This window comes from Gobio gobio (genome assembly GCF_949357685.1).
Source record: "Gobio gobio genome assembly, chromosome: 10".
NCBI lineage: Eukaryota > Metazoa > Chordata > Actinopteri > Cypriniformes > Gobionidae > Gobio > Gobio gobio.
In genome coordinates, this window is record NC_137116.1 from 55410216 (window position 1) to 55422473 (window position 12258).

Sequence of the window (12258 nt, forward strand, 5' to 3'; positions counted from 1 at the left end):
TCCATCATAAAAGAGCATCTATCCATCATAAAAGAGCATCTATCCATCATAAAAGTGCATCTATCCATCATAAAAGTGCATCTGTCCATCATAAAAGTGCATCTATCCATCATAAAAGTGCATCTGTCCATCATAACAGTGCATCTGTCCATCATAAAAGAGCATCTGTCCATCATAAAAGAGCATCTATCCATCATAAAAGAGCATCTATCCATCATAAAAGTGCATCTATCCATCATAAAAGAGCATCTGTCCATCATAAAAGTGCATCTATCCATCATAAAAGTGCATCTGTCCATCATAAAAGTGCATCTGTCCATCATAAAAGTGCATCTATCCATCATAAAAGAGCATCTATCCATCATAAAAGTGCATCTATCCATCATAAAAGTGCATCTATCCATCATAAAAGAGCATCTATCCATCATAAAAGTGCATCTATCCATCATAAAAGAGCATCTATCCATCATAAAAGTGCATCTATCCATCATAAAAGTGCATCTATCCATCATAAAAGAGCATCTATCCATCATAAAAGTGCATCTATCCATCATAAAAGTGCATCTGTCCATCATAAAAGTGCATCTATCCATCATAAAAGAGCATCTATCCATCATAAAAGTGCATCTATCCATCATAAAAGAGCATCTATCCATCATAAAAGAGCATCTGTCCATCATAAAAGTGCATCTGCCCATCATAGCAGTGCATCTGCCCATCATAAAAGAGCATCTGTCCATCATAAAAGTGCATCTGCCCATCATAGCAGTGCATCTGCCCATCATAACAGTGTATCTGCCCATCATAAAAGAGCATCTGTCCATCATAAAAGTGCATCTGCCCATCATAGCAGTGCATCTGCCCATCATAACAGTGCATCTGCCCATCATAAAAGAGCATCTGTCCATCATAAAAGAGCATCTATCCATCATAAAAGTGCATCTATCCATCATAGCAGTGCATCTGCCCATCATAAAAGAGCATCTGTCCATCATAAAAGTGCATCTGCCCATCATAGCAGTGCATCTGCCCATCATAACAGTGCATCTGTCCATCATAAAAGTGCATCTATCCATCATAAAAGTGCATCTATCCATCATAAAAGAGCATCTGTCCATCATAAAAGAGCATCTATCCATCATAAAAGTGCATCTATCCATCATAAAAGTGCATCTGCCCATCATAAAAGTGCATCTGCCCATCATAAAAGAGCATCTGTCCATCATAAAAGAGCATCTGTCCATCATAAAAGTGCATCTGCCCATCATAACAGTGCATCTGCCCATCATAACAGTGCATCTGTCCATCATAAAAGAGCATCTGTCCATCATAAAAGAGCATCTGTCCATCATAAAAGTGCATCTATCCATCATAAAAGTGCATCTGCCCATCATAAAAGTGCATCTGTCCATCATAACAGTGCATCTGCCCATCATAAAAGAGCATCTGTCCATCATAAAAGTGCATCTATCCATCATAAAAGTGCATCTATCCATCATAAAAGAGCATCTATCCATCATAAAAGAGCATCTATCCATCATAAAAGTGCATCTATCCATCATAAAAGTGCATCTATCCATCATAAAAGAGCATCTATCCATCATAAAAGTGCATCTATCCATCATAAAAGTGCATCTATCCATCATAAAAGAGCATCTATCCATCATAAAAGTGCATCTATCCATCATAAAAGAGCATCTATCCATCATAAAAGTGCATCTATCCATCATAAAAGAGCATCTATCCATCATAAAAGTGTATCTGTCCATCATAAAAGTGCATCTGTCCATCATAAAAGAGCATCTATCCATCATAAAAGTGCATCTATCCATCATAAAAGAGCATCTATCCATCATAAAAGTGCATCTATCCATCATAAAAGAGCATCTATCCATCATAAAAGTGTATCTGTCCATCATAAAAGAGCATCTATCCATCATAAAAGTGTATCTGTCCATCATAAAAGTGCATCTGTCCATCATAAAAGAGCATCTATCCATCATAAAAGTGCATCTATCCATCATAAAAGAGCATCTATCCATCATAAAAGTGCATCTATCCATCATAAAAGAGCATCTATCCATCATAAAAGTGTATCTCTCCATCATAAAAGTGCATCTGTCCATCATAAAAGTGCATCTATCCATCATAAAAGTGCATCTATCCATCATAAAAGAGCATCCATCCATCATAAAAGTGCATCTATCCATCATAAAAGTGCATCTCTCCATCATAAAAGTGCATCTATCCATCATAAAAGAGCATCCATCCATCATAAAAGTGCATCTGTCCATCATAAAAGAGCATCTATCCATCATAAAAGAGCATCTATCCATCATAAAAGTGCATCTATCCATCATAAAAGAGCATCTATCCATCATAAAAGTGCATCTATCCATCATAAAAGAGCATCTATCCATCATAAAAGTGCATCTATCCATCATAAAAGAGCATCTATCCATCATAAAAGTGTATCTGTCCATCATAAAAGAGCATCTATCCATCATAAAAGAGCATCCATCCATCATAAAAGTGCATCTATCCATCATAAAAGAGCATCTATCCATCATAAAAGTGCATCTATCCATCATAAAAGAGCATCTATCCATCATAAAAGTGCATCTATCCATCATAAAAGAGCATCTATCCATCATAAAAGTGTATCTGTCCATCATAAAAGTGCATCTCTCCATCATAAAAGTGCATCTGTCCATCATAAAAGTGCATCTGTCCATCATAAAAGTGCATCTATCCATCATAAAAGTGCATCTATCCATCATAAAAGAGCATCCATCCATCATAAAAGTGCATCTATCCATCATAAAAGTGCATCTCTCCATCATAAAAGAGCATCTATCCATCATAAAAGAGCATCCATCCATCATAAAAGTGCATCTGTCCATCATAAAAGTGCATCTGTCCATCATAAAAGAGCATCTATCCATCATAAAAGTGCATCTGTCCATCATAAAAGTGCATCTATCCATCATAAAAGTGCATCCGTCCATCATAAAAGTGCATCTATCCATCATAAAAGAGCATCTGTCCATCATAAAAGTGCATCTATCCATCATAAAAGTGCATCTCTCCATCATAAAAGAGCATCTATCCATCATAAAAGAGCATCCATCCATCATAAAAGTGCATCTGTCCATCATAAAAGTGCATCTGTCCATCATAAAAGAGCATCTATCCATCATAAAAGTGCATCTATCCATCATAAAAGTGCATCTCTCCATCATAAAAGAGCATCTATCCATCATAAAAGAGCATCCATCCATCATAAAAGTGCATCTGTCCATCATAAAAGTGCATCTGTCCATCATAAAAGAGCATCTATCCATCATAAAAGTGCATCTGTCCATCATAAAAGAGCATCTATCCATCATAAAAGTGCATCTGTCCATCATAAAAGTGCATCTATCCATCATAAAAGTGCTTCTATCCATCATAAAAGTGCATCTGTCCATCATAAAAGAGCATCTGTCCATCATAAAAGTGCATCTATCCATCATAAAAGAGCATATCCATCATAAAAGTGCATCTATCCATCATAAAAGAGCATCTGTCCATCATAAAAGAGCATCTATTCATGCAGCACTAAAGTGTCCGAGCCATAAAGAGTGTGCATTAGTGATTTATGTGGCATACACTCTTAAACGTGGCGTAAGTTGATCAAGATTGTAAGTTGACACTGAATTCATCTGATGTGCTCATCCAATTAGACTTAAGTGTCAGAATGATGCAATTTCGATTGTAAAACCTGGAGCAAAACTGTACTTTAGTGTGTGCACAGCTCAAACCCTGGCACTGTTCCTCCAGTTTCAGCAGAATCATATTTAAAGACGTGAGCAGATCCGGACTCAGCTCGTCTGTGGTGTGACGTTAGCGATGCGGTTCGGGAAACTTTCCTCCTTTAATTTGAGAGGGGGAATACATCAGCTTGAAAGCTGTAATATCCTTCATCTGCTGCCAGCGAACTCTCACACAGGAGAGAAATTACACACAGATGCTGCTCGGAGAAACGGGAAAAGAGCGATTTCTTCCCTTCTTTGACGTTTCTTACTCATTATTGATTATGTTTTGTCAATATTTGTTTTATCCTCTCCTCAGATCTATCGCTAAACCACCACTCACTATCTAAACACCACAGAGCAAATCTGAATTGATTATGCATTAGTGTGCCGATCTGAGAAGCACATGCTCCTCCTGACAGATCCACTGGGAAAACACGGACATTAGCACTGGATCTTCCATCAAAACCCATTCAAGTGGAAACTAGAACTGATGTCAACAGCCTGCTTTCCACGGGCGGGTCAGGGCTAATATCCTGTAGCACGAGCCCAAACCATCGGGCCAGAAGCTCCGCAGCTCTTCACTAAAACCTCCCATAACACACCTCTCTGGAACAACATCACACACACACACACACACACACACACACACACACACACACACACACACACACACACACACACACACACACACACACACACACACACACTCACCAACAAATGAAGATTTATCAGAAAACGAATCAGACAGAAATCACTGGAAACGAGCGAGATCGTAAAACCCACATGATAAAAGACTTATATAGTGATGACCGATTTCAAAACACTGCATTATGAAGCTTCAAAGCGTTATGAATCAGTGAGTCGATTCAGCGCTTCAAAGCGTTATGAATCAGTGAGTCGATTCAGCGCTTCAAAGCGTTATGAATCAGTGAGTCGATTCAGCACTTCAAAGCGTTATGAATCAGTGAGTCGATTCAGCGGTTTGGAGCGTTATGAATCAGTGAGCCGATTCAGCGTTCAGAGCGTTATGAATCAGTGAGTCGTTTCATCGGTTCAGAGCATTATGAATCAGTGAATCGATTCAGCGTTTTGAAGCGTTATGAATCAGTGAGTCGATTCAGCGGTTCAGAGCGTTCTGAATCAGTGAGTCGATTCAGCGGTTCAGAGCGTTATGAATCAGCGAGTTGATTCAGCAGTTTGAAGCGTTATGAATCAGTGAGTCGATTCAGCGGTTTGAAGCGTTATGAATCAGTGAGTCGATTCAGCGGTTTAGAGCGTTATGAATCAGTGAGTCGATTCAGCGGTTTAGAGCGTTATGAATCAGTGACTCGATTCAGCGGTTTAGAGCGTTATGAATCAGCGAGTCGATTCAGCGGTTTAGAGCGTTATGAATCAGCGAGTCGATTCAGCGGTTTAGAGCGTTATGAATCAGCGAGTCGATTCAGCGGTTTAGAGCGTTATGAATCAGCGAGTCGATTCAGCGGTTTAGAGCGTTATGAATCAGCGAGTCGATTCAGCGGTTTGAAGCGTTATGAATCAGCGAGTCGATTCAGCGGTTTAGAGCGTTATGAATCAGCGAGTCGATTCAGCGGTTTAGAGCGTTATGAACAGCGGTTTGGCCGGTTTATTTAACATGCATGAAATAATCAAGACATCACTAACAGGTTCAGTAGAATATAATGAATATAACTGCTAATATAATGAATATAACGGCTAATATAATGAATATAACGGCTAATATAATGAATATAACGGCTAATATAATGAATATAACGGCTAATATAATGAATATAACGGCTAATATAATGAATATAACGGCTAATATAATGAATATAACGGCTAATATAATGAATATAACGGCTAATATAATGAATATAACGGCTAATATAGAGCTTCTATTGAGTGAAAGAGTTGATTTCTCTAGTGAATATGATTCTGTGGACTCTGAATGACTGCCTGAGGTAACTGTGATGCTAACGCTACATGACATTGTTTAGTTTACAGCAGTTATATTGACGTCTTTCCGCTGTTGAAATATGATTGAGCGATTACAGCACATATATTCATGACAGTAAGTTGTAATGTATCCTCAGCATACCTTCAGATGTTCATTCATGTTTATTCTTTAGTAAGAGATGATCGATCGCCTTCACAGATGATCGGCCGCTTGAACTGTGATCAGTGACCAGTCACGCCACATAGAGCGTCAAAACGGCATTTATCGTTTGAATTTGGTGATAAAATGGACTGAATACTTAATGTTCGTGTGGGAACTCGGACTGAAGTGTGTTCCGCGCTTCAAACAAGTCGACTGTGAACTGTTAAAGATCGCACCCGGAAAAACCCAAACCCTCCCAAAACAAAAACCCTCCGGTTCTACGCGATTCACGTAAATGACCCAATTGACCAAGAAAACGGCGATTGTCGCAGAAACGCGACACGTTTGCAGATGTGTTTAGATTGTCCCGATTGTCCCGCCGTTAAAGTGGATTCAGACACGCCCTCAGTGCACGTGCGCTCAGATCAGTGGAATAATCTTTAATTTAATTTATTAATTCAAATGTTTTGAACATTCATGGTTGTTTCCGTGATGGCAGAAGGAAGTGGGGAGTGATGTCACTCAATGATCCAATATTCCCACACTTTCACTCTATTCTCTTCTGGGTCAAACCCATCGGATCCCAGTGGAGACACGCGGCCCCTAACCAGCTCAGAGCAGTTTAACCCCAGTGTTCTTAATCCAGGGCCCCAACGGGCCATAACGTCTGCGCCCCTCCTTCCCTCCCTCCAGCATCTGCACCAAACACACACACACACACACGCTACAGAATTACAGGGCACTTGTTTGGGTGGGTCGTTTATATGGGGATGTTCGTTTAACAACACAATGCCCCTCCCCCTTCAATAAATTCCAGAGCGCGACCCCTCCTTCACACACACTGGGGCCAACGGCTCCGGGAACGGGGCCGCACACACACACACACACACACACACACACACACACACACACACACACACACACACACACAGCCTTCAGAGTTGTTTCAAGCGAGCTCTTGGTGAATTGCCCGGGACGTCCGCCTTTTGCAGGCCTTGTGTCGGCACCTTTTGGAGAAACAACAACAGGAGCCATCAGGGGCTCTTGAGTGGATGTGGCCCCCAGAGTCTAAACAAGTGATTGTAAAACAGAGAACTAAAGAACCCAACAGGCCCTCTAAACAAGAGCAATAACTCTTTACGACAGCTTTCAGTGACCCAGCCTCAGTGACCCAGCCTCAGTGACCCAGCCTCAGTGACCCAGCCTCAGTGACCCAGCCTCAGTCACCCAGCATCAGTGACCCAGCCTCAGTGACCCAGCATCAGTGACCCAGCATCAGTGACCCAGCCTCAGTGACCCAGTATCAGTGACCCAGCCTCAGTGACCCAGCCTCAGTGACCCAGCCTCAGTGACCCAGCCTCAGTGACCCAGCATCAGTGATCCAGTATCAGTGACCCAGCCTCAGTGACCCAGCATCCAGCCTCAGTGACCCAGTATCAGTGACCCAGCCTCAGTGACCCAGCATCCAGCCTCAGTGACCCAGTATCAGTGACCCAGCCTCAGTGACCCAGCCTCAGTGACCCAGCATCAGTGATCCAGTATCAGTGACCCAGCCTCAGTGACCCAGCCTCAGTGACCCAGCATCAGTGACCCAGCATCAGTGATCCAGTATCAGTGACCCAGCCTCAGTGACCCAGCATCCAGCCTCAGTGACCCAGTATCAGTGACCCAGCCTCAGTGACCCAGCCTCAGTGACCCAGCCTCAGTGACCCAGCATCAGGGATCCAGTATCAGTGACCCAGCCTCAGTGACCCAGCATCCAGCCTCAGTGACCCAGTATCAGTGACCCAGCCTCAGTGACCCAGCATCCAGCCTCAGTGACCCAGTATCAGTGACCCAGCCTCAGTGACCCAGCCTCAGTGACCCAGCATCAGTGATCCAGCATCAGTGACCCAGCCTCAGTGACCCAGCCTCAATGACCCAGCCTCAGTGACCCAGCATCAGTGATCCAGTATCAGTGACCCAGCCTCAGTGACCCAGCATCCAGCCTCAGTGACCCAGTATCAGTGACCCAGCCTCAGTGACCCAGCCTCAGTGACCCAGCAGCCTCAGTGACCCAGCAGCCTCAGTGACCCAGCAGCCTCAGTGACCCAGCAGCCTCAGTGATCCAGCAGCCTCAGTGACCCAGGATCAGTGACCCAGCCTCAGTGACCCAGCAGCCTCAGTGACCCAGCAGCCTCAGTGACCCAGCAGCCTCAGTGACCCAGCCTCAGTGACCCAGCAGCCTCAGTGATCCAGCAGCCTCAGTGACCCAGCAGCCTCAGTGACCCAGCAGCCTCAGTGACCCAGCCTCAGTGACCCAGCAGCCTCAGTGATCCAGCAGCCTCAGTGACCCAGCAGCCTCAGTGACCCAGCAGCCTCAGTGACCCAGCCTCAGTGACCCAGCAGCCTCAGTGATCCAGCAGCCTCAGTGACCCAGGATCAGTGACCCAGCCTCAGTGACCCAGCAGCCTCAGTGACCCAGCAGCCTCAGTGACCCAGCAGCCTCAGTGACCCAGACTCAGTGACCCAGACTCAGTGACCCAGCATCAGTGACCCAGCCTCAGTGACCCAGCATCAGTGACCCAGCATCAGTGACCCAGGGGTTCAAATTTTTACTTGGCCAATGACAATATTTTCCGGCTTTCCATGTTTCCACTGTTATACGGTAGGGGGCGCTATTGTGCATCTCCTGAACGAGTATAGAATCTCCTGATCAAAACACAGACAAAGAAGCAATGTGCGATATCATCTGCAAGCAGCATTACCGGGGCCAAGCGTAAATAAGCCAATCAGACATGCCAACATGGCTGACAGTGTCAGATCAACTGCAACAATGAGCAATTAAAGGCATTTTAAGATGATTTTAGGCAAAAAGGCTGAAAAATGCATTGTAGTCTATGGGGAAATCATGTTTTGTTCTATTATAGCGCCACCAAGAGGCTCAATCCTACAATTTTGTATGTGTCCTCGGAGTGAGCCCATACATGTGTGTGTCAATTTTGGTGAAAATCTCATTTCGTTTTGGAGTTATAGACATTTATATGAAAAAACACGTAAAAAATTGCTGACACCTGACTTTGATTGGATTTTACTCCCCCTTATTATCAATATTTTGACATTTGGGCATTGGCATATTAATATTAACCTATGTTTCTGAACTTCTGACGCTGGTTTCGTCTCGATTGGACTAGCGGTTTCAAAGATATCAGCAAACGTTTTTTAAGCGCTAAATTACAACACTGCCCAAACCATACGCCGAAACCTGGCAAGTCTGGTATCGTTGGACTCGGCAAGGATTCAAGAGACAAAAAAAGTTACTCCCATGAAAATAAGTCAATCACACCCAAAGTTATAAGCATTTGAAAAAAATATTCTCCACTAGGTGGCGCCGTTTCGAAACTTCTCAGGCTCCTTCAGGGCATCGAGCTGATGACCCATACAGAGTTTCGTAACAATCCGTTCATGAGTTCATAAAATACAGCATTTTAGCACATAATTCAAAATGGCCGACAGCCAAAATGGCCGATATGGTAAAATTGGATATCAGTCGACTAAAATCGACGAAACTAAGGAGACCACTTTTATGATTTTTTTATGACGGTTCAGAAATTATAAGTAAAAATAGACATTTTTCGTATCTCCGGACCAGTAGGTGGCGCTGTGCCGAAACGCAGCACGTTGCCTCAGGTCATGCTTGTGATGACATGGACCAAGTTTGGTTTGAATACGATAAAGCGTTGCGGAGATATAGCCTTAAGTGTGTTTAAAATTTGTTTGTATGTTGTTTGCGAACGGTTTTGTCGCCATGGTCTGAAGATGATCTGGTTAAATCCGGAATGATCCGGAAAATTCAAAATGCCGGAAAAATTTTGTCTCTAGCCCTTAGGGTTCAAAAGTTATTAATATAAATATGAGTGAAATGTTGGACAGGTGGTGGCGCTAGAGGGATTGGTTTAGAGACTCCAAAATTGGTGTGGTTAATATTGGGCCAGTCCTCTATCAGTGTGCCAAATTTCATAACTTTCCCGCAAACGGTTCTATGGGCTGCCATAGACTTCAATGGCGGAATAATAATAATAATAAGAAATCTAACGATTCCCCTAATAACGCGATCATCAACATTAAACAGCATATAAATCAAAACTGCCTGATGTTATTGAATGAAATGTCGCCTTTATGTTCAAAATGTTGCTTTTTCATGAAACTTGCATGAAAGTGTTGATTAAAAAAAGAATGTATGAATCTGGAATAAAACAGGGTCTGTTCTTTCTTCTGATATTTTGCATGTTTAGATATTCATACATGGCATTCGCTTAAATGACCATAACTGCTGGCGTGATGGGCAATGCCATGTTTCTGTTTCCGCTGATCATCCTAAAGTCCCTCCGCCCGGCTCTCTCCCGCAGGATTACTGCAGAGCTGCTGTGTGTGTGTGAGGCTCACCTCTGTAGTTGGGATGCACTCGTGGGCTGTAGCTGCCGAATTTGATGAGGATGGGGACGTTGTATCCCAGCCGGACCCACTCCACCACATGTAAGGGAAAGAGATTTGGAGTGGTTTCCCCTTCTGATGGAGGAGTCAGACTGCAGTCCAGCTCCGCAAAACCCCCGACCCTTCCCTGGACCGGTTCAGCGCTCAGAGAAGGACCTGTGGACACACACACACACACACACACACATCAGAGCTCGACACAACTCACACTCACCTGCTCGTCCAACTCACTCAGGCTGGACTGAACCGGTTTACTGCCATTTCAACTCACTCAGGCTTGACTGAACCGGTTTACTGCCATTTCAACTCACTCAGGCTTGACTGAACCGGTTTACTGCCATTTCAACTCACTCAGGCTGGACTGAACCGGTTTACTGCCATTTCAACTCACTCAGGCTGGACTGAACCGGTTTACTGCCATTTCAGCTCACTCAGGCTTGACTGAACCGGTTTACTGCCATTTCAACTCACTCAGGCTGGACTGAACCGGTTTACTGCCATTTCAGCTCACTCAGGCTGGACTGAACCGGTTTACTGCCATTTCAACTCACTCAGGCTGGACTGAACCGGTTTACTGCCATTTCAACTCACTCAGGCTTGACTGAACCGGTTTACTGCCATTTCAACTCACTCAGGCTGGACTGAACTGGTTTACTGCCATTTCAACTCACTCAGGCTGGACTGAACTGGTTTACTGCCATTTCAACTCACTCAGGCTGGACTGAACTGGTTTACTGCCATATAAACTTACTCAGGCTGGACTGAACCGGTTTACTGCCATTTCAGCTCACTCAGGCTGGACTGAACCGGTTTACTGCCATTTCAACTCACTCAGGCTGGACTGAACTAGTTTACTTAATAGTTCGTCCAGATGGATTTTAGAATAATTTATGTTGGTTAGAAGTGGTTTTGAGATGGTCCAGACACATTTTTTTCTGGTTTGGAGTTGGTCCAGATGGATTTCTGCTGGTTAATGCTGGTCTAGACTGATTTACTCTGGTTTAGAGCTGGTCCAGATGGATTAATTTTGGTTTATAGTTCGTCCAGATGGATTTCTGCTGGTTAACGCTGGTCTAGAATAATTTATGTTGGTTAGATGTGGTTTTGAGATGGTCCAGACTAATTTTTTTCTGGTTTGGAGTTGGTCCAGGTGGATTTCTGCTGGTTAATGCTGGTCTAGACTGATTTACTCTGGTTAAGAGCTGGTCTAGACTGAATTACTCTGGTTTAGAGCTAGTCCAGACTAATTTGGTTCTGGTTTGGAGTTGGTCCAGGTGGATTTATTTTGGTTTATAGTACGTCCAGATGGATTTCTGCTGGTTAATGCTGGTCTAGACTGATTTACTCTGGTTAAGAGCTGGTCTAGACTAATTTGATTTCTGCTGGTTAGTGCTGGTCTAGACTAAGTCATGCTGGTTAGCGGTAGATTTGAGTTTGTCCAAACTGGTTTTAGAGCTGGTCCAGATGTATTTCTGCTGGTCAGCAGTGGTTTTGGGCTGGTCAAGATGATAGTCAGCATAGTTTAGCTGGTGAAGCTGGTTATCTTGACCATTATATTTGCCTTTTCAGCAGGGAGAGAATAAAGCTCAAGCAAGGCACTTATTTTGAAGAGTAATGCAATTCAGAAACACAATTAAACATGTGACCTTCCAATGCGTTTTAGGATAAACTAATTTAGCTCTTCTTAAGATAGTCGGTAGAAACATCACAAGGAACAAACAACAAACACATCACATTTGTCTCCTGACATGTGTTTTCTGTTTGCGCTCACAGTGCACAGATCAAACCCACAGGGTGGAAAACAGCAATGTGTGTCATCGGAGGCATTTACAGTATAAACTCAATGATAAAACCAGCAGTTCTGATGTCCTGGAGAACGCAAGTAGACCG

At 43.3% G+C, this 12258-nt stretch overlaps 1 protein-coding gene across 1 annotated transcript in view; it reads right to left on the reverse strand.

Moving 5' to 3' along the window:
- Nucleotides 1-12258, reverse strand: part of igsf9b (immunoglobulin superfamily, member 9b) — a 97314-nt gene that overhangs the window by 58751 nt on the left and 26305 nt on the right. The window contains exon 3 of the mRNA XM_079827637.1: nucleotides 10321-10524. Coding sequence (XP_079683763.1) covers nucleotides 10321-10524 — 204 coding nt within the window. The remainder of the gene's footprint in view (nucleotides 1-10320; nucleotides 10525-12258) is intronic.